The sequence below is a fragment of the Centruroides sculpturatus genome, unplaced genomic scaffold, assembly GCF_000671375.1.
Source record: "Centruroides sculpturatus isolate CEXI.00-Female unplaced genomic scaffold, Cexi_2.0 scaffold1643, whole genome shotgun sequence".
Taxonomy (NCBI): domain Eukaryota; kingdom Metazoa; phylum Arthropoda; class Arachnida; order Scorpiones; family Buthidae; genus Centruroides; species Centruroides sculpturatus.
The window spans coordinates 73026-97619 of record NW_019388065.1 but is presented as its reverse complement, the minus strand read 5'-3'; the positions used below and the strand labels follow the sequence as shown (position 1 = coordinate 97619).

Below are 24594 nucleotides of genomic sequence, written 5' to 3'. Positions count from 1 at the left end.
TGTGTGGATGCATAAAGTTTTATGTCGTCCATGTACATGAGATGTGACAGCGTAAACTGTGTTGCTTTTTCATGTCTGATATTGTAGCCATATTGCGTGTTGTTTAACATGTTGGATGATGGGTTCAGGGCTAGGCAGAACCAGAGAGGACTCAAGGAATCTCCTTGAAAAATTCCTTGCCTAATGAATATTTCGTTTGTTTGTATGGAAGTGTTACTAACCCTGAGATGTAGTGTTGTTCTCCAGTGCTGCGTAGTGTTTTCGAAGAATGCAATGAGTGATGGATGTGTTTTGTACATGTGTAGAATACGTAGTAGCCAACTGTGTGGAATACTATCAAATGCTTTTCTGTAGTCTATTATGCCATGTATATGTTTCTGTGTTGTTTGTGTGCTTGCCGTAGAATGACTGAATCTATGAGTAACTGTTCTTTGCATCCCCTGTGATTTCTACGGCAACCTTTTTGTTGTTCCATAAGAATGTGTTTTTCAACATGTTTGTATATTTTGTTTGTGATACAGGATGTCAATAATTTGTAGTGTTGGAAGACATGTAATTGGCCTGTATTGTGTGGGGTCTGTGGTATTGTTGTTTTTAAGTTTCATGTAGGTGATGCCCGAGTAAGAAATTTTGGCATGTCTTGTGGATTGATGATGATGTGTGTTAGATGTTTGGCTAGATCCTGGTGCAGTGATGTAAACTTTTTGTACCAGAAATTGTGAATGTTGTCTACACCAAGTTTCTTCCAATAATGTGTTCTGTTAACAGCATAGCGGGTGTTGTATACGTTTATTTCAGCACAGGGCACAGTTGGTATGTTGTGCAAGTTTTTGTTCTCCTTGATCCAACGTGCATCAGCTTTGTGTGTAACAGCACTGGACCAAAAAGAAGACCAATAAGTTGCAAGTTGTTGTTCTGTTGGTGTGTGTATCAGTGTTTTGTTTTTGGTACTAATTTGTCTGTAAAAGAGTTTTTCATTGTTTGTGAATAATTTATTTTGTTGTTTTCATAGTGTACATGTTTTGTATCGTTTGAGTCTACATGCTTTGGCTGCGAGTTTTTGTTTTAGTGTATTGATGTATTCTGTAATGTGTGTGTTGTGATGTTCATGTTTTGTATGTGTTTTGATTTTCTTGAAAATATTTTTGAATTGTTTCATTATTTTGGGTGTTATGTTGTTTTTAGTGTATTGTGTCAAGCCTGCTTAATTGCGGTCTAATGTCATTTATTTGTGTTTCTATTCTTCTCTGCCAGGCAGGCTTGTGATAGAATTGTGTTTTGTGTGTATCTGTCTGCGATTTGTATTTTCAGTCCATGGTGTGTTACTACTGTGACTGCTCCAGCATAAACTAATGTATGAATGTCTGAGAGTGTAGAAATTAAATGAATGTAGTTTGGTAGTAAGTGAGTGTTTACATAATCTAGTGTTTTTCCTACNGAACCCATTATCCAACATGTTAAACAACACGCAATATGGCTACAATATCAGACATGAAAAAGCAACACAGTTTACGCTGTCACATCTCATGTACATGTACGGCATAAAACTTTACGCATCTACACAAAAACAACTTCAGCAGCTCCTACAAATCACACATTCATACACCAAGGACATACAAATGAAGTTTGGCTTAGACAAATGCAAAACACTTCACGTAGAAAAAGGAATTCTGAAGAAAGAAGATTTTGCACTTGGAAATGGAGAAGTTATTGAATCCATGGAAGAGGGTGAGTTCTACAAGTATTTAGGATTCCAACAGGCCAAACTAACAGAACATATGCAAATAAAGCAAAGATTAATTAAAGAATACCATAGTAGGTTGTTGCTATTATCAATGCTTGTTGCTGGATTATCCTGACAGGTTATGTGATCTTCATTAATAATGTTAAATGTTTCTGTCTGTTGATGTATTTGATCAGCAACCTGTTGTTTATGGGATAAGGTTGTTGTGTATAATTGTTCTGTTTTTGATCAACAACTCTTTGGTGACAGTGAGGTGAGGATATTGTTGTGTGAATCTATGATGTAGTTGTTGTCTGTATGCTGTCATGTTTGTTTCGAGTTTTGTGATGGTGTAGTAAGTGCAGATGATAAACTTGTTAAATCACCAAACGATCGTCTTAATATCAGGCTATAATAAACTTCTTCATTTCTGATGTCCATTTCATCCGTTGGCGTGGTTTTCCAGCCTTTGTGGTCTGTGGATGCATTGCCACGGAAACACCAAGGTAGGTTGATTCCTCATATCTGTTGAGGGCATTGCAGTAGCCATGCTTGGGCCGGCGCTGCTTTCACCACCGGTATCCAAGAGAGACTGTGGCCTATTTTTTGAACATGAAACAAATTTTCTACCTAACCCACAAACGCAGACCTTGTTAACCCAGGCGACATCTGAGCTGGTATCACACTTTGATCTGGTTACTACCATGATAAATATCTTCGCAGAATGTGGGTATGGTCACTCTTAGCTTCATGTCTCCCCCATAGACCTTTGTGTCCCTACAAGGAGTTTGTGCTCCAGTCTGCATTTCCCTGTAGATCAGTAAAATTATTGGGCTCTCCCACCATGACCAGGTGGTGAGCATGGGAGTGTTATTATTATTATTATTGTTATTAACCCATCTTGTTTATATTATAAGATAATGATATTATACCTCATTGACACATTGTTATTGATACTTCTATATATGACAATATCTTTATATTTAGAAATATCAATAAATAATCTTAGGCATTTTCTTTCAATACATAATATGGATACTAAAAACAAATCTCTGACAGAAACTTTCAAAGTTAACTCTGTGAGTAAGTAGATTATCCAAAGAGACCTTTTCATTCTGTCTAAAATATTCTACAATAAAATATATGTAAATTATGATAAATTGTCAACTTATCAGTTGTTCAAGTTTATATTTTGAATATAGTCAAACCTTATTTATCTGGATCTAATGAAAATCCAGATAAACAAAACTTAGTGAGGTATTGAAATTCAAGTCTAAAATTCCATACTAAAAATATGTTTTAATGATTGAAAATAAACATATGGGTTAAAACTTATGACTTGAAAACAATAGGAACATAAAAATTATTCAATACATACAGATAGTATGTATCTTTATCCATGCAAATGTGAGATTGCTACTTAAATAAATATTTACTTCTTTAAAAACTGGTTGTATATAACAAAAAACACAAAAAGCACATACCCAAAAGCACAAACATTTTTTAGTATATTTCTGTGTATTTTTCATTATATAGGTATGGCACATATTAAGGTTGTAAAAACTGTTTTAACAATCTCATAAACATTGAAAAAAAAAAAATAATTTCTTTCACAAAATGTGCAAAAATTCAAAAAGAAAACTATTCAAATAAATCTGTATATTCCAGAAATCCGAGAAAACTGAATAAACAGAGTTTGACTGTATATAATTATTTTAGTTTGAATTCCTTATCTCGTAAATTTAGTGATGTGATATATTAAAAAAAATAAATGAAATATATTTTAAATCTTCCATGATTATTTGTAGGAAAAAATTTGGAAAATTACTTAATATTTATTACATACAATTGTTTTTAGAACACAATTATTATTACCTAATTTCATCATCGCTACTATACGAACAAGAAGTCATGCTTGTGAATATTTGATATCCAGATACTAATACCATCAGAAAAGCATACGTCAAGGATCTAAAAAATTCAAAAATAAATATATTAAATTCCTAAATTAATAAAAATATTTATTTACGATTATAATTTTTTAAAATAAGAATTACAATTTATAATTTTTAACAATTTTACATTAAAAAATTGTTGTATCTTTAAGATTAAAATACAGCAAAACTTCACTAATTAGGAATTCAAAATAATTTGGATTACTATTTTGCATTGTGTATTTTAAAAAAAATGAATCTGTCAATTCTAATCTGTGCTTTAACAACTATTATAGAGAAGTGGACAGCATGCCAACTGTTTAATAGGAGCAACTTTTATCATATAGGCGTTAAATTACAAATAAATGTCGCTAGACCGACATGCGCTTTCGATTATAATTATTTTCGTCTTCATCAGGTCGTTAAAAACGGTTAAATTCCCTTTTTTGAATACAAATAAGTACTTGTTCCAAGCGTATCAATGTTTTGGAATGGAAGCAACAGTAGAACGTACTGTAAGAAATTTTTTTTTTTTTTTGCACTTTGATTTATGATAGTAAGTGAAGTTATATACATTACAATATAACTACAAGAATCAGTATATTCCAGGAAAAAAAAACCACTCATCATATTTATTTTAGTAAACAGGAAGGTCATTTGCTTATGACAATTACTCCAAAGGGCAATAATATGCTAACTCACTCAAGTTATTACAAAATGCAATAATCACTCATAACACTATTATGACAATCACACTGTGACATATACAAAAAAAAACAAAAAAATACAACTATTGCATAAGTTTCTGTACTAATAGCAGTTTCCTTTATTCCACTCACTACCTTGTGAGAAGTTGGAGATTATAACACCTGTTTTCTCAAAACTTGAAAAATAAGTTAACATATTCTTGTCTCAAGCCCTTCAATTATTGACACAAAAAACTGGAAAAATACCACTGCTAAACTAATTTGGTTCCCTTATCTGAGAGATTGATTGATATTAGAAAATCCATGATAAAGGTGTAAAATAGTGTTGCAACAAATAGTATATTCGGCCTCAGGCCAAATACCAAATATTTGGCCAGGAGTGTGGCAGAATAGACGAATATTTGGACAAACTATTCGGCTTGATTAATGTACGTACGAAAATTGGTGCGCAAACTGCATTATGGCAAGGACCCTGCTCTCTATTGGCCCACTGTCACTACACTTCGCCAATCGCATTAATTCTTGACAGTTCAGACAAGAGGTCATGGCATTATGTGATAAATGATAAGTGATGATATCAAATGTGGATAACAATGAAATAACCTACACGTGTAAATAACAGAAAAAGAACAGAGAAGAACCGCAAAGTGAAAATGTGAAAATAAATATGAAATTGAGTTGATAACATAATCGAACAAGTCGAGGCAGCTTACTGACCCAAAATTTGCGGTCGTGAATGCCAAACAATTGTTGTCATAGACTTCAGAAAGCTAAATGCTTGTAATGAAAGTCACTTAGCGTGCACGGGCGAAAGCTTGGGGTCATTCAAGCTACCAAGCTGTCTCGAATCTGTGAAATCATAACTGTAACTTATACCGACATCCTATCTGTCTCTTTTTCTCCGTTATCACCAGGCTGTCACGTAATTGTAAAATGGGAAATCTACGACGGAAAAGTGACAAATCGAAAGTATCGTGAGGGCGTATTATGATGTATGCATAGGCATACGTGGACTAGACCGATAGAGGAAAGAGAAAGGGAAGAGCAAAGACGAGCGCTTAAAAAGAAGAATAGGCAGGATCAGACCCTCAGATGTGCGACGATTCTCGAATGAATAGATGTGCTGATTTTTGTAATTATAAATTGTGAATACAATTGACTAATATTATGTTCTTTTTTATTTTGTGTATGTTATAAGTTATAAATAAATATAAACAAACAACACTAACCCAATAACATTAAATCTAAATACCAAAATGATTAATTTACTGTGTTTTTGTTATTTCTTAATCCTGTTTTTAGGTATTCGGCTGAATAGTGATTAAATATTCAGTATTCGGCCAAATAGCAAAAATTAGGCTGAATAACGAATAGTAACCGAATATTCGTTACATCACTAGTGTAAAAACATTCAACAAGTGAACATTATTGAGCTACACAAAAACTGATGCTAAACATTGGTGACCACAAATTCATCAAGGGACAAACAAGGAGACAATATGCTAAATATGCATCCAGAAGATGGAGGAAACAATGTGCACAATATGCAATGTTATATTTTTTCTGTATACCTGCTCTATCACATATACCGTATTTTTGCAGATTGTCCAGAATGTCAGTCTATCTGGGGAGATCATGAAATCAGCTATTTCCTTATGGTAAAAACAGGCATGCCAGTTTTTCCCAGGAGAACACTAGCATGCTGGTTTAAGTGAGGTTATGTATCCCTCTCTAGAGGATGCATAAAAAATGAATGAGTTTTTATTCTGAAACTGTGAAACTGTCAGAATTACATCAAAAACAACAATTATACATTTAATTTCTGTATTTTGTCTTCTTTTTAACAACATAAAATATTTGTGGAATGCCAAAAGTGCTTATTTTTGTTATGTTTATTTTCTCTATGTAATACATCTCTAATCCAACAAATGGTAGACGGACTCACAGCAAATTTTCAGTTAGGAACTACAATGTTATTCTCAAAAATGACAAATGCATTTCAGGTTGGCTCAATACATCTGAACCCCTCCTCAGTGCTAATTTTGAAACTGATAGAGGGCGTTACATGACATTATTGTGATTGATTAAAAAGAATAGTAGTAGAGTTTTTGCTTGATTTTTGTAAATTATAGTTTGTATTTTTACAGTGAGTAATGTTTGTTGTTTTTACACACCATTATTAATTATTAATTCTGTAAAATAGTCATAAATATGTTTTATTTTTAGTGATGAGATTATCATAGTATAAACTGATAGAGGGCGTTACATAGAATGAAATTATTGCGATTGATTAAAAGTAAAGTAGTAGAGCTTTTGCCTGGTTTTTGTACATTACAGTTTGTAATCTGTTTATATCACTATATATTTTAACAGTAAGTAATGTATATTGTTTTCATACATTATTATTAATTATTAATTCTGTAAAATAGTCAAAAAAGTTTTATTTTTAGTGAGGAGGTTATCATGTAGTATTAAATACTTCAATGGCTCTTTGAGCATGTACAATACCTCTACTATGTATTGATGTATAGCATGTGTCGATGTTATAGTTGTGTTGATATCCCTTACTCTTAAGGATATAAAAATTGTGCAAGTGTTTAAGAAAAAAAATTTTTTCCTGTTGGTATATTTGTTGTTGTGAACTGACTATTTTTGTTTTATTAGCACTGAGGAGGGGTTGGGATGTATTGAGCCAACCTGAAATGCATTTGTCATTTTTGAGAATAAAATTGTAGTTCCTAACTGAAAATTTGCTGTGAGTCCGTCTACCATTTGTTGGATTACAGAGACATATTACATAGAGATCTAATATACAGCAATCTAGTTATATAGTATGTTTATTTTGTTGTAATTCAGTCCAAAAGTGAAAAAATAAACATATCAAATTTCAGAAATTTGCTGCAAATTACCAACTTACACCAATTAACATTCCCTTTGTGTGAAATTTGAAAGGAATGTGTTATTTTTAAGATCCCATAGATTGTCAGTGCAGTCCACACTACTACAACTAATGGCAATAAGCCTCTAATTGTTTTATTGCCCTGTAAATGAAAACTTTCTTCCATTATTATTTTATTGTATTCAGAAGAATGTTTTCTTTAACATTTAATTAACAACTACAGTAGTTTTGTTAGATCTGATTAATTATATTTTTTTTAGTCAGTTTAACTGGCATGTCAGTAACCCCAGGGTTTCTGACATGCTGGTCTTCCCAATAGTACAGTATTTTTGCAAATTGACTGGCATGCCAGTCAATTTGAAAAAATACTATACATAAGTTACTTTCTTTAGTAGAATCCCAGTTGGACATATTTATCCCATGCCCAAAATTCATTAGTGAAAAAACATCAAATTCTGTACATTTTCTATCAGAAGACCTATAAGGTGAGTATTATTTATTCTATAGAAAATCATACTAAACTCACAGAGCCAGAGACAAATCTGACTCTATGACTTTAGTATAATTTTTTTTATATCCTAACAAATATAAATTTCATATCTAAGCTTATAATACTTTAATCAACTAGAGAGAAGTCTAGAAGTCATACAAATATTTAAATGCAAACATTTTGGCATATTGAACTGAATATTAAGATATGGTTTTATAATTATAAAATAGTTTTAACTTAATTTAATTACTTATCATAATGACTAACATAAACTTCATGTATTTTGGATGCCTGCAACTCACAATCTGTAATAAGAACAGCTGAAGAGGGAAAGGTTAACTGTCTGAAATGCATACCATTATTACAGTATATAACCATCTCTGTGTGATTTCTTCTACTGCATCAACAGTGTGTGATAAACCCACCTGAGTGCCAAAAATTTTGATGTATGTTATACCAATGAATGAAATAGAACAAAAAATACTTCTAATTCACTCAGTAATGTACAATAATATAATATATGTCAAAAATATTTGTATTTAAATATTTATATAACTTCTATCTAGTTGATTAAAATATTTTAAGCATAAATGTGAAAATACAGTTGTAAATTAACTTCTTAACAAATTTCCTATTTTATTTTGGTTTATTTTGAAACTGGAGTGAATAAATTCTTCGCATATTCTTGACAAAAGAACAATTTATTTAGTGTTTCCAATTATAATTTTTTTTTAATAATTGGTTAAGAATGACATTTAAAATGTAATATTCATGTAGTATTTTAGAAAAATTCAAAAAATAATTTAGTGATTACTATGCGATTCATATGGTTCAACACATAAAAAATTAAATTGCACATATAAAAAAAAATTTTAAGTTTCACAAAATCAGAAAAAATATTCCATGTAATTCTTATAAAATAAGACAATAATTAAATTTAAAAGTTAAGAAATTCCTTAATTTCTATAATCATATTTAACAAGTGAAAAAAGCTAATATACTGTACAATACCATACAATACAATGAAAAAAGTTAATGTACAAGTTTTCATGAGAATTTTCAGAATATCAGATTGCTATTTGTATTAAAAAGAAATTTAAATAACTCAAATTTCAATATTTAATTTCTGCCAGAAGAAAATCAATTTTTTGTTAATGAGAAATTTATGGTTCAAAATACATTAATATTTTCATTAAGAAACAAAAATCTGTTTAGCGTATTAAATATTTTTGAATTTTTAAGTTTTAAATTTGTAATAAAATAGCTTCTTTATATAATATGCATAAACTATAGAAAGGTGGAATTTAAGAAATACTTAAATATTTCATCATCATCAGATATTATACTGCAATGAAAACTTAAAAATAAAATTTTATATGCATAATTTATAAACCTTTATTTACATTAGTGATTAAACTTTGATTAACAAAATTTTATTACCATAAAGGCATAATTATTATTTTTAATCTTTATTATCCACACTTTTTTTTATTTAATTCCATTCATGAACCAAAACACATTCATAAATAAGAATGCTTTACTCTCTAAACAAACTTTGTTTATTTTTAACTTTCCACAGATAATTATCATTAGATTTCTTGTATATAACAATATACTTCTATATTTAGACTGTGTTATAAGATGTAAAAAATACAAATTAAAAAAATAACAACAACTTGTAAGTAATTTCACTTTTACCCAGCTTGCTTATATAAAATACATCTTAAAACAGAAATTTAAAGAGAAATGAGAATCTAAAATGAAAGTATAAAAGTCATATTATTAAATTAATTCACAAACATGAAATAAATACGTATTAATTTTTTTTTATAAGCAACTCATTTGAATGAGATTTTAAAAGTCAACAGAATAAAATTTCAATTATGTTTAAAAACCTTAAATATATTACAGTAGAGTCTCAAAAACTTGACCTAATGTGGACCGAAGGGTGGCCGAGTTTGTGAAAATGCTGGGTTATCGGGAATGGGGTTAAAAAAAATAAGTATGAGTGTTTCCTCAGAAAATACTGTACTGTACTTGTATGTATTGTTTACTTGAGAATACAAGAGAATAAACTGCCCAAATACCCTTAAACAAAGGAAAAGTACGTCCTTTATAAATACATAAAGCCTTTACTACATGAAAATGAAAATTAATGAATACACTGTGTACAGTAATTTACCTGATAAGACAGACCTCAGAAAAATACTTTATGCGGCATAAAGCTGTCTATAATGAAAATTAATTAACTAAGGATTTTTTCGCCCTGCCAGGGTGTGGCCGAGTTATCCGGACTGCCGTGTTATCGAGTGCCGAGTTTTCGAGACTCTACTATATTTTAAATACATAAAATAACAATATCAGTAAGAAATCTTAAACTACAAACTTTTACATAATAAAGTATTCTTGTTTCTCAAATGTATTTTCATTCATGAGAGAAATTAATAAATAAAACTATATAAAAAAAAAATTAATTAAAAAGTAACTGTTGTTGTGATATGATAAATTTGTGCTTAATCTACAAATTAAAAAAGTAACAGGGGATTCAAGGAATCCTTATGATTTTGTGATCATCATCTATTAAGATTGCAATAAATAGATAATAGCTTGTTCATAATTACAGCCATTATTAATACTTGTAAGCTAAATTAATAATACAATCTAAGATTGTGTTCATATTTTATCCATAAGGCATTTGCTTCCACATCAATAAAATGAATATAGTGCATTGAATGTATGACTCTCATATGTTCATTGCATTTCTGCTTTACATTGTCAAAGTCAGCCATATCTAGATGATTTTGTCCTTTGTGGCCTTCTTGAAAGAAGTTTTTCTTTAACTATAATAATTATTGTTCATAAAAAACAAATTCAAAGAAAAACAAATTGTTTACTTAAGTTTTATTTGAATCTATAGTTTTCTTATCTATAAATAGAGAAATAATTTAATAGATTTATTATATCTACTTTAGGTTGAAGATAATCATATACAGTAGAGCGTCGTTTATCCGAATCAATTGGGGACTAGGGTTGTTTGGATAACTTATAACTTATTTTTCGGATAACTGATTATGTATGAAAAAATATATTAACCTATCCCATCCTGAAATTTTTCTCCATTGCATGTCGCTTTGCATTGAATTTTCGTCAATGTTAAGCCTAATGTAGACTATTGTATCGTTAAAAATTATTTTTTTATTTTGTACAAACAAAATAAATATATTGAAAAATATAAAAACAATAAAAAATTATACTTCAGAAGTTAATTTAGTATCAAAAACGTAAAATATTTGAGTAGCCCAAGACATACCCAAAGATTGCAGCGCCACAGCACTAGTGAAAATTTAAATTTGCCAACTGGAATTCTTTTGGATAACCGACATTTCGGATAATTGACTTTTGGATAAACGACGCTCTACTGTACTATAAAATCTGCTATTTTATCTTAAGGAGTGATAGAAATAAATGGTGATCAAATTGTCACAGTACAATGACACCGTTAGCAGTTAAAGGAAGTTGTTTATTTCTGAAAATTATGCATTAATAATTATAAAATGTTCATGTTGAAGTAAATTTGATTATGTATTCTGAAAACCCATGTCTTAAAACATATTTTGTCCAGCACTGTTCAAATGTAACTCTTACAGTTAAGGAATGAGTTGCTTTATTATAAACAATAAAATAAAATTTTGTAACAAAATACAAATAAAAGTTATATTGTATGAAAGCTAATTAAATATACTTTACATGCAGATCTCATTATGTTAACATCAAAATGTTTAATGTTATCAAGTGGTAAAGTTGGATTTAAACATTCTGGCTGTCTCACACTTTCATAATGCAAATTTGCTTAATTACTCTCAGACATTATTCACATCAAAACTACACCTATCTTATTAAAAAATATATTAATATCTCCAATTCAAAATTTACTCACAATGATCAGGCTCATTATTCAAGGTGGTCATCTTCATTATCCTAAAAATTTTCAAAATTTTATAAGTATAAATTTTATAAGATATATATTAAATTTGTTGTTCACAAATTTACAGAATTAAAAAATAATAATTTTTTGTTCTTAAACTAATTATAAGTAAATATTATAATATGTTTTTACTTAAAACATATACACATACATGATTATTAACATATATATCAAGGGCAGTCACCAAATACACCAAAGTTATCAAACCAAATACAGTCAATCCTTGACATTTGGACATAATACATTCCTAAAAATATATATGATATGAAAGTCAAATATTCCCAAAGTTGAACATGAGTTCTGTTATAAAGATGATTCCACTCTGAGAGAGCTAAATGAAAAACTATAAAATCTCTTATCAAGGTAGGAAAGTTATATTTTTTTACAGTGAATATATTACAAAACATTATTTAAAACATTAAAAAACTATATATAAACACAAAACAAACAAGGTTAAATTTGTTGTCTGCCAGTTTAGTGTCAGTGACATATCAAAATTGGCAGAAAGTCCCACTGCATGATAGCTCAAATGTTTTTTGTCAGCTGAATATGTATAAATAAGTAGATTTGATATATAAAATTTACAGATGTCAAATGTATGAAGAATAAGCTGCCTGAAAGTCAAATATCCAAAAGTAAAGGATTGCTTGTATTTATTTACTTATAAAAATCAATATGATATCAAGGATGAATAATAAATTTAAATTATTATTAAGATAAATTTTTAATAGATCATTAAATAATTATATTAATATATTGAAAATATCTTTGCTATATGATTTCAATAAATTACATCTCTATTAATAAGCATACAATTGCAAAACAAAGACTTAATAACAGGTCAAATATAGTCTTATAAAAAAAAAATATAAGTGAAATTTATGTTAGATAATGTTTGCTATGTTTATTGGTTGAAACTTGCAGACCTATAAAATCTCACTAGTACCTGTCTTTTTGTCTGTCCTTCCTTAATCTTGAGAATAGTTAGATAGATGAAAGTTGAGAACAGAGATGGAAAGCTTAGAGGCAGGAGGCCTCAATTAACTATATATAAACTTCTGGTATGGATCAGAAGTCATGTTATTTCAATTCAAAAATAGATAGATGACTGGCATAATCAGTTGCGGTAAGTTACTTCTGGTTTCTTCTTCATTTGTTTCACATGTCATCACCCATTATAAACAGTATTATGTAACTTCACATTCCATTACTGGAATACCAGAAGTTTGTTATGAAGTCAAACATTGAAGATGATTTATAATGTACTATTTTGCTAAAGAAAGAGAGAAAGGAGAATTGTTACTGCTGCAAGACAGTGGACAGCCATGGCTACTAACATCAGTCGTTCAACGGTAACCAGTCTTCTTAAAGAAGCAAAGCCTTTCTGTAAACCTGGAGAAAAGAGGTCAAACACAAATACTCTAGACAATATTTGTATTTGGCCTCTTTTTCTGTGAACAAATTTATTTTTTAGTAACTTGGTAACATTCATAGTCTGTACTGTGAAGACAAAATTCCAACTCTGCATCATCTACGCATTAATTTAAAAGAAAAGATAGGCTTTAATGGCTATATTGAATTGTTAAAAAAATTATGAATAAGCTTGGATTTTGTTATTGTAAAGATAACCAGTATAAGACACTTTTGGAAAGAAATGACAATCACATCCAGAATTAATTTTTTGTGAACAGTTCAAACTATGGATAAAAGCCAGTCCTGTGTATATTTAGATGAGATGTGGGTAAACAAACATTACACTGTATCAAAATGCTGGAAAAACAATGCAATTAATTTGAAAGTCCCAATTGGAAAAAGCAGACAATTGATAATTCTTCATGGTGGAAATGAAAATGGTTTTATTTGCAATACCCAGCTTACTTTTGTTTCCAAAGACAATAACCCAGACTGTAACAAAGAAATGGATCAACTTATCCCCAACATTCCAGAAAAATCATACATTTTTATGGACAATACTCCATATCACAGTCATCAACTGGAGAGATCTCTATCCAGCAATAGTCAAAAACAAGAAATGGCAAACTGGCTAATTCAACATAAAATTTCATTTCCTGATCAATTGTACAGAGCTGAGCTTTATGAAATAATTAAGATGCATAAGAACTTCAGGAAACACTAAAAGATTGATGAAGAGGCTGTATCCAGAGGTTATACAGTTATTTGTTTGTATCCCTTTCATTGTGAATTTAATCCCATTGAATTAATATGGGATCTGTTAAAAGCATACATCACTCAACACCAAGTTCAAATTGGCAGATGTAAAAAAGTTAATAGACAACACTTTTGCATTAATAACTAAAGAAAATTGGATAGTAATAATTCATCGTAGAGAAAAAATTATGGAAGAATACAGGGAATCCACTGGATGACTGGAAATTATGAAACAACTTGTAATTAATACGTTACTAAGTGACTTCTGAAAGCAAAGATGAAGATCCTATTCCACTGTCAGATTGATATAAAAATTAAAAGGCCCTTTTCAGGTCCAAAAGTACTAGTAAAGAACAGCCAAGTCAAACTTATATCTAAACTTATAATAAAAATAATTATTATATTTATTATATACTGATATATATATAAAGTCATATAGTAGTTGTTAAATGCACGATTCTTTACATTTAATGCATGCTATTATGCAAAATATATCTCTAAACACCTTTTCGTAGCCCGAGAATGGCCTATTAAACAAGGTTGAAAATATTTGCCAAATAAAAGAAATCCTAGCAGCCAAAAAGATGTTTAGAAATATATTTTTAATTATATTTATTTACAATCATATTTAAAATATTGTACATTAAAAAAAAACTTTTATTAATATCTAGATTCTGTTTGTCATATTTCAATTTCATTTTGTTCTTTATCATAATAATTAAAAGTTAGATCTGAGGCCCAAGCTGCATAAATAGGTCAATACAGTTACAGTGGCCTATTTAAGCTACTAATTAGGAAATGATAAGGCTATTGACTACTTCAAATTTTAGCAAGGACTACTTGAGATATTTCATATGATTTCAATAATTGAATGATAAGTTATTTTTCATTTGAATGAATTCATCACTAAAAAATTTCAAGAACAAAATTTTACAAGCAATGATATCAAACATTTTCATTGTCTGTTTATCCACCAAATATGAAGTTTAAACAATTATATTTCAGATTTTATGGAACATATTAATTAAAAATTTATTATTTGATTATAAATAATTGCTTAAAATTAATTTTTTGTGCTGTTATATTTGGTCGAAATGCTTTGAACATTTAAGTGATGAAATAGGGATGCAAATTTAAAATTTCCAACTTTTTATATTCTTGAATTATTAATACCATATTTCTTTCCACTTAATTTCTTATTTTACATAAAATCCTTCAATTAATTTTTATTTATATAAAAATTAATTTAAAAAGATGGAGTCAAATTATTGTATCAAAATTACATAATTGTATTGTAGAAAATACACAAAAATTAAATTTTTATTCTGTTTTGACTTATGGAGGATAAATAACTTTTAAACTTTGAAACATTACGTAAATAGCACACTACAAGTAAAAAAATAAAAAAAAAGGCAAACCCAAATGCAGAAAAATTCTTTTAATTATACCAATAATTCCTCTAAATGCATTTTGCCAGAAGGGCCTCCTCAGTAGGGTTTTCGGTGGATAAACAGTTCTGAACTTCAACAATATCCTAGTACAGATTTACATTTATATACCCGATAAAGTTTCCCAACATGCAGTTATCAATACACCAGTATTTAAATTAACTGTACTGTATTATTTTGCATAATTATATACAGTGAAACATTCTTTTACTTTTCTTTTTATATTATTTTTTCTGATAAACAATTTTTATGTTATTAATATCAATTTCACAATTATTAATATTACAATGATGAAAAATAGGAGAATTATTATTTCTTAATCTTACTGATGCTAAATATTCCAACAATCTGGTCTTCAATTTTCTTTTCGTTTCCCCAATATAGAAACTTGGGATTATAATTTTTATTGTTTTAATTCTCTTAACTTGCTCTTTTAACATTTTTTTACACTTTTTTTTATTTATTCACTTTAGTGATCAGATAATGTATCAACATCTCTCTTGTTATAAAAAAGAAGATAATATATATTTGGCTTTTCCTTACATTTAAGGGAAAGACAAATATATATTATCTTCTTTTTTATATTTAACTTTAAATCTATTTTTTGTATTTTCTAATATCTATTTTTTAATATTCTACTGGGGTAGTCATTTAATAAAAATTTGTTTATTAACTCGCTTTGTTCTTTTTTCTATCTTCTACTTTAGTTGTTCTAATCCAGATCTTACACCACAGGTGGGAACCTGTTGCCTTATGGCTGCATGCAGCTTTTTGTAGTGTGATGTGCAGCTTTCTGTGGTTTTCTTAAACAAGTTTTTATATTGTTATATATATGACATTGATTAACATATGTGAACTAATTTTGGCAATATGACGATTCCACTAAGAGATGATTCTCAGTAAAAGTTGTTATCTGGCTGCAATAACTCTGATGTATGTCAATATAAGATACTTGAAGAGTTAATTCTATACAAAAGCTAAATTAGTATTAATTTATTTGCATTTTGCAGTAAATTTGGTTTCTTTTTAGAATGTGGCCTTCTTGAAATAATGTTAGTTCTCATGTGGGCTTCAAATGAGAAAAAGTTCCCTGCCTGTCTTAGACAATGCCATCACAGAATTATTCTTTTTAATTAAGGGAATTAATTAAAAAGAATTTAATTAATTAAGAATTTAATTAAGAATTTAATTAATTAAAGGACAATATGATTTATAATTTAAAGCCTTATCCATATTACAATTTTTTTCTATATGATTTTATATTAAGTACATTTTTACTTCGATTTATGGTTATATCTTAATTTAATAATTAATCTCATTTTTACTTTCTAATTCACATTCAAATTTTAAAGGTTCACTTAAGGTATTTACATAATTATAGACTACAGTATCATTTGCTATTACAGTATCATATATTATTATTATTATTATTATATCATCAATGTATCTCTCTATAAAAATTAATCCATTTAACTGTGTTAATTTATTATCTAATTCAATCATACATATTTCAGCTAATTTGGGGCCAATCACTATGCAGATACTTATTCCATTATTTTGTCTGTATACTTTTTCACCAACATAAAAATAATTAATTATCAAAACAATATTTTATTAGTTCCAATAACCAGTTATGTATATCTAATTTAATTAAACTATTTTCAATTTGTTCCCATTTTACCGATGGATACATAGATATGTCTAAACTTAACGTATACATTGGTTTAAATTTAACTTGCAGTATTTTCCTCGATAATTCATCAGTATTTTTTATTGAAGTAAATCTGAAATATTTTTTAGTTTATTTTTAATAAATAATTCTAAATTAAATAAAATACTGTATACTTAAAATCTACCAGTGGTCTACATATTTCTCCAATTTTATGAGTCTTAAGTCTAATTTTAAGTTGAGGATCTCTAATGTCATTAAAATCAATAATTCTTTTCTTTTCACCTGATGTAATTTTCTTTTGTTTATATAAATTTGTACTTTCTTTTTTATCCATTTCTTAATTTTTTCCTGTGGCTCTTTATTAGTTATGTTAATAGAATTTCTAATTTTTTCTGTTCTTCCCAATCCTTTGTAGTAATGATAATTTGGTCCTTCTTGTACTCTTTAATTAAATTTAAGTTATTTTTCTTTAGATAATTCTTTAGTATTCTACATTTTTGGGAATATTTTTTCCCTTATCATTTATTGTTTTCTCACCTTTTATAATATTTTTTTCTAATTTTTCTAATTTCCCTTTATTTGATGTTTTATGTTTCTTCTGTCATCCTGTGTTATTGCTTTATCTATTTCTGATACAATATTAATTAATTGCTTTATTATTAAACAACATATTATATTCTAACCATAATTTCAAAATATTATTTATCAATCTTGGTATTTTCAATGTTGTCTTATTTACTATTAACTTACTTTCCCAATTACTTTTTCACATGATGTTGGATATCCAAAAAAATTGCTGAAGTTTCTGTTCTTTTCTTCCTTTATATTGCCAATCAACAATTTATTTTAATGGACGTGTGTTTCCTTATAGTCTCCATATTTGCCTCCTCAACAGAAATATTTTCTTTTTCTTAAACCTTATTGCAGATTTTATTATCTGCCTTTGAATTTCCCAAATGTCACTTCATTGTAAAATGGCCGAAATAGATTTAGGCAGACTTAATGTTGTTGGTGTAAACTTTTATCTGAGGAAACATTTAAAATACTGTATATCTATTTTATATCATGACTGAGTCCCTCTTAGTTTGCATATCTTTGTCTCTTTTTCTATAATATATCACTTATTAATTAACTTACAAGACTTAATTCTAATTTATTGAAGTGGAGCGTTAGTGAAACCTCTTTTGTGTGGCTTACAAAATTGCATTGAATCTAAAAATTTGATCAACTGATTTTGATTAAACTTTGCTGTTTTCCATTAATTGTGATGAGGAATCAAAAAATGTAATAAAAATGGGAATCTATGATTTTGTTTTTGCAATATAAGGTCGTACCATGATCTTAAATAAGCAGAATTTTCTTTGAATTCTTATTTTAATATCAATCAGTATATCTCACCATAACAACTTTTGAATAACTGTGACAAATATTGTTGATATTTGTAACTGGAACAGGAAGTTCAGAGTATAACCACACTTTTTTTCAGATTTAGATTTAATACAATAAGTTGCAAATGTTTTTGTAATTTTACACTGACCTTCCACAAATATTAGTAGAAAAAGGAATAAAAATTAGAACAAACAAATCTTAAATGCATACAAATTCCAGCACAAATACAATTTCAAGTATTTGAAACAAAAAGATGCATTTCAAATATTCAAAATTGTATTTGATTAGAAATTTGTGTGTTCTAAGATTTTTTTCTTCTAATTTTTATTCATTTTTTTGCTAATAGCTGAGGAAAGCCAGTATAAAATAGCTGAAAAAACTTATAACTTATGGTATTAAATTTAATTTTTTGCTGGACATATAGAAAAAGTTGTGGTGTTAGAAACACAATTTCTAAGTTCATTACTGAAATGAAACTATCAAAATATTGATTAGCACTTAAAATATTTTAAAAATTATCTACGTATAATTTTTAAAATGGAGATTTTAATTTTTTCATATTTTATATATAACTTTATTTCATTATTCATATACTTTATATTTCATATATAACTTTTTTTATATAATTATTCAAAAATTTAATTTAATAAACTTTGTTTGCTTTTTAAAAATTATCATCAGTGAGGTTTAAGTATTGATTACTTCTGATTAACTCAAACTGTTAAAAAAAGGTTTATATTGTTTAAAAACAAATATCACCAGAAATAATATTAATATCAACAAAAATGCAACAATCTCCATTAAAGCGTGGAAGACCACCAATGAATTGATCTAAACCAGAGGGCAAAAGGAATCAACCATCCTCAACAAACTCCAAGCTAATAATGGATTTTAACTTATACTCGGATAAAAGTTCTAATGAAGACTTCACGGAGAAGGTGAACCCCAACTTGAATTTATTACAACAAAGTAATCACAGTTTTTCAGGTGAGTCAATTAACTTCAATCCTACTTTACTTAACAAACTGGACAAGTTACTAGACACCTCTACTACAGTCCTATGGAACAAAATCTACAACCTGATAAACACTTCTAATGATAAACTAAAACTTTTTAGTCAAATAACTATTATAAAAGAAGATCTTGATCTTATACATGAAAACATCCGTGAAACCAAAGAACAACAGAAAAAAATGGAGGAACAAATAAATAACCTGAAACAACAGGTCAACAAATTACAAGTAGAATAGGACTTTATTTAATTTCAAATGGACTCTTTAACTAATGATTATCACTACAATAATATAATTATATACAATTATCCTAACACAAACTATTTTTAAACCAGAAATTCATAACTTCATTAAACTTGCAAAACATTGCACAAGAAGATATCCTGGAGATAAGCCAACTAACTAAATCACCAAACTCAATTACAAGACTAACCCTTGGCAATAATCATATTTGTGATCTTATTTTTTCTACTTTTATAAGAAAAAAACAACAGAACTTGCTGGAAGATTGGAAAAATATGCAAATATCTCCGGATTTAACAAAAAACTCAAGAATTAGATGAAAATACTGACTTCTAACTTTCTATCATTTGCAAAAACAAAATCCTCAGGCCAAACTATATAACAACACTTTAATAATGAGACATGAAAAATTAACATATAGTTTAAATACTGGGAAGCTGGTCCATGTGGATATCTTTCTTCCTTTTTCCAGGCTAACAAATACAGCAAGCTGATAGACAAGAAAACAAAGAAAATTTCAATATGGAAAAACTTCTATGAATAACCAACTACTTTCTATTGTCAACTGGAACAGTCAAGGCCTCAAACATAAAATTCCACTAATTAATTCTTTTTATTCCAAACTTGAGCCTGATATCATCGCAATAACAGAAACTTGGATAACCTCTGAACTAACTTATAAACATACTTTTTTTTTGATAAATTTATAACAGAATCAGTAATGGCACACAAACCAACAGGCACAGGTCAACCGAGTGGTGGTCTCTGTATATTAATAAAAAAGATTTTTGTAAAATAATACATACAAAAAAATCTGAAAACTACATTTTGCTTCTTATTTCAATCAACAAACCCATTCTTGCAAATATGAATAATAAACTAAGGACTTTAATGCTTGCTTATATTCCTCCTGATGATCTAACAAATTTAAATGAAACCTTTAAACTAATTAATATCTGGCAACATACAACTCCCTATTCTATTATAGGCCTACTAGGAGATTTTAACTCAAGGATCAGCAAAACAATGAACTCTAGGTATGACGGTCCTAATTTTTTAATTCAAAACACTCGTCAATCCAAAGATAAAAAGGTTAATAGACTGGAAAAAAAATTAAAAGAAATAACAATGAACCATAAAATGTACATTATAAATGGATGCATCAAACCTGATATTCCTGCAGAATATACTTGTTTAACATATGCCAATAAATCTACTATTGATCATACAATCTGCTTAGAATTATTACTGGATTGTTGACTGGACTTCACTACAACTACTTTTGACATCTCCAATCATTTACCTACAATAACAAAATTTCTACTATTTCCGCCAAAGAAATCAGACAATTTATTAATCAAAAGTCAAAGAATAAAATATAAAACTTCAAGATATCTGACAGAAATTGAAAATTAATTTACTAACATTCCAAAAATAACAGAAAATAATAGTGAAGAAATCTATAAATTAATGACAAATATAATGAATGAATATATATATATTCATTCATCATATTCATTCATTATAACCATGATCTTAAATAAGCAGAATTTTCTTTGAATTCTTATTTTAATATCAATCAGTATATCTCACCATAACAACTTTTGAATAACTGTGACAAATATTGTTGATATTTGTAACTGGAACAGGAAGTTCAGAGTATAACCACACTTTTTTTCAGATTTAGATTTAATACAATAAGTTGCAAATGTTTTTGTAATTTTACACTGACCTTCCACAAATATTAGTAGAAAAAGGAATAAAAATTAGAACAAACAAATCTTAAATGCATACAAATTCCAGCACAAATACAATTTCAAGTATTTGAAACAAAAAGATGCATTTCAAATATTCAAAATTGTATTTGATTAGAAATTTGTGTGTTCTAAGATTTTTTTCTTCTAATTTTTATTCATTTTTTTGCTAATAGCTGAGGAAAGCCAGTATAAAATAGCTGAAAAAACTTATAACTTATGGTATTAAATTTAATTTTTTGCTGGACATATAGAAAAAGTTGTGGTGTTAGAAACACAATTTCTAAGTTCATTACTGAAATGAAACTATCAAAATATTGATTAGCACTTAAAATATTTTAAAAATTATCTACGTATAATTTTTAAAATGGAGATTTTAATTTTTCATATTTTATATATAACTTTATTTCATTATTCATATACTTTATATTTCATATATAACTTTTTTTATATAATTATTCAAAAATTTAATTTAATAAACTTTATTCTGCTGGATTTTTAGTGTTTGCTTTTTAAAAATTATCATCAGTGAGGTTTAAGTATTGATTACTTCTGATTAACTCAAACTGTTAAAAAAAGGTTTATATTGTTTAAAAACAAATATCANAGGCGTTAGGCGCCATCTCGTAAGTAAATTAATAATTAAAATTAAATAAATAAATAATTAAATTAAATTTAGAACCTTCTGGAATAAAAGAACTGGCCCGGGACGGGGCTTGAACCCGCAACCTCCGCTTGCCGTGTGGTGCGCCACCAGTTACGCCACCCGGACCCCGAGCAAGCCTTCGCTTCCAGAGGTATATTAGATTAGATATAACCTTACTTGGTTAAATACATCACTGACTGGGGACGACTTCATCGTCCACGACCCTCAATGGCACTCAGCCAGCTAACGTAAGACCCGGCGAGGTATATATATATATATATACAATGCCTACCTCTCATGACAAATTGCTTTATTCTAATCATTTAAGTAGCCATATAATAGCCCGATATTTAGGCGATCGTTTGGCAGTTTAGTATGTTTACTATTCGGGCTTTGTGTTGTTGTTATTTATTATTATGAACTTTAAGAAAATGCTTCACTTCAATACTGGCAAATAAATTTCAACAATGGACTAAAGTCACAGATCTGGAAGCTAAATTTCAATATGCTTTTATCAAAAATAAAGGAACTGAATCAGCAATTTTCACATTACTAATGATAATACAACTTCATCTATTAAAAAAAACATAGAAAAGTATATGCTCCCTTCATTGACATTCAAAAAGCCTTTGACTCAATCTATATTCCACTACTAGTAAATAATTTAAAAGCCTGTGGTGCAAGTGCCCGATTCACATCTACTATAATAAGACTTTTTTCAAATTACATTATAAAGGTCAAACAAGGCAAGTTTCTCTCTCCCACACTAACTCTTTCCTATGGTATTCTTCAAGGTGATCCTCTTTTACCATATTTATTTAATTTCTATATACTTGACATTGATCAACTCTTTCATAATTCTACTGATGGTATTGAAATAAATAACAGAGTTTTTCACTACATTCTATTTGCAGATGATTTAGTAATTCTAGCTCCTACCAAAATTTCATTACAAAAAAAAATTAATTAGCTAAATCTATATTTTAAATCAATCTGCCTAATAATAAACCCAGCTAAAACTAAAAATATTATTTTTCATAACAGCAGCAAAATATCGGAAAAAGAAACTAAAATATCAGTGGCGTGCCATCATTGGAAGTGGTGGAAGCGCCACTTCCCTTGAATTTTCTAAAAAGTAAATACATATTGTGCAATTATTTTGGATTAATTAAAATTAATATTTATTATAACCACATTATGTATCTTATTACAAATTTCTATACTACATGTGAGAAAACAATAAGATTGCTGTTGTATATTCAAATATAAATTCATATTCATTCCCAATGGAACAGCTTCCAGGGCGAAAATATTTGAATGGTGTAAAGCAGCCAGATTATAGGCATTTGCGTATGTGCTTTACAGAGCACCAACCTCAGGCGATTTAGCTGGTGGAAGCTATACACTAAAACGTTTCCAATGATTCTATCCAGGACCTGTTCTGGGCTGTTAGCTGCCTGCCTGCTAGATATTTGACCGTCCTCACCCCATTATGTGAATTGTGAGTAGATTTATAACTTAACCCAACCGATAGGAATTTACTGGTATGTCTTTATGATAATTCTGTATAGTTGACAGGAGTTTTAAAAAAAGCCATTAAAATATTTGATATATTTAGTCTGCTCTCCCATCTTGTATTACTTACAGATTTTGATGTTAAATTAGAGATATTACGATTTAGTATGTCCCATCTGTAAGAGGATGCAGAGGAAACATGTACAATTCTTGTACAATGTTAAAAAATTAACTGTTACTTTGGCAGCATCATTTACAACTAAATTTAATGAATGAGAGAGATGCATGAGGTACAGAAAAAGCTCTAGAATTTATTTTCCTTAAATTTACAATTTATGTATCCGTTTGTCATAAAAATTTGTCTTTCTACTTTTTTCCCGAGACTACAAATATTAAAGTACAAAGTAACCTGTTTCAACTTATTTCTACTTAACACATAGTTAAATAATTAAGAGATTATGGAATTAGGGACAAAATAAAACCCTGCTGAAAGAGCCGGAATTTTACTTAAAAGCTTAACTGAACCATTCCCTAGCTGAGTACAGTGGGACTGATTTATTCGTAATATTAGATGTAATAAAGACAGAAATTTTTCCAGTTCAATAAGAGTGACTGAAAAGTTGTAAATTTTGGAAATTTCTGTGGACACCACCTGGTTGTAAAATGAATTAATTAGAAAACAAATGACAGGCAATCTATTAACATTAGTAAATAATATAAAATAAATATTGAAAATTATAACAAGATAGTTACGGCTAGTAGATATAACATCTATTAAATTAGATATAAAGTGGTACCTCGGTATATGTCTGTTTTAGAATACGTCCAATTTGGAATACGTCCTGTTTGGACGAAACAAATTTTGCTCACTATACGACTTTTGTTCGGTATATGTACAGTGACCATATTTTTTTGGGGAAAATAAAGGACATATTGATGAAAATCAAAAAATACCTTATAAAATTCATAAGTTTATAACATTTATTACGAAAATAGTAGCATACAAT

General features: G+C 28.5%; 1 protein-coding gene across 2 annotated transcripts in view; it reads right to left on the bottom strand.

Annotated features, from left to right (window-relative positions):
* The window catches only part of LOC111616765 (uncharacterized threonine-rich GPI-anchored glycoprotein PJ4664.02-like), a 68988-nt gene that overhangs the window by 32967 nt on the left and 11427 nt on the right, over window positions 1–24594 (bottom strand). For both annotated transcript variants that reach the window (XM_023358134.1, XM_023358135.1), the window contains exons 2-3: window positions 11691–11731; window positions 3599–3694 (exon numbers count right to left, since the gene is read on the bottom strand). In XM_023358134.1, the coding sequence (XP_023213902.1) occupies window positions 3599–3672 (74 nt within the window). In that variant the 5' untranslated portion in view covers window positions 3673–3694; window positions 11691–11731. The remainder of the gene's footprint in view (window positions 1–3598; window positions 3695–11690; window positions 11732–24594) is intronic.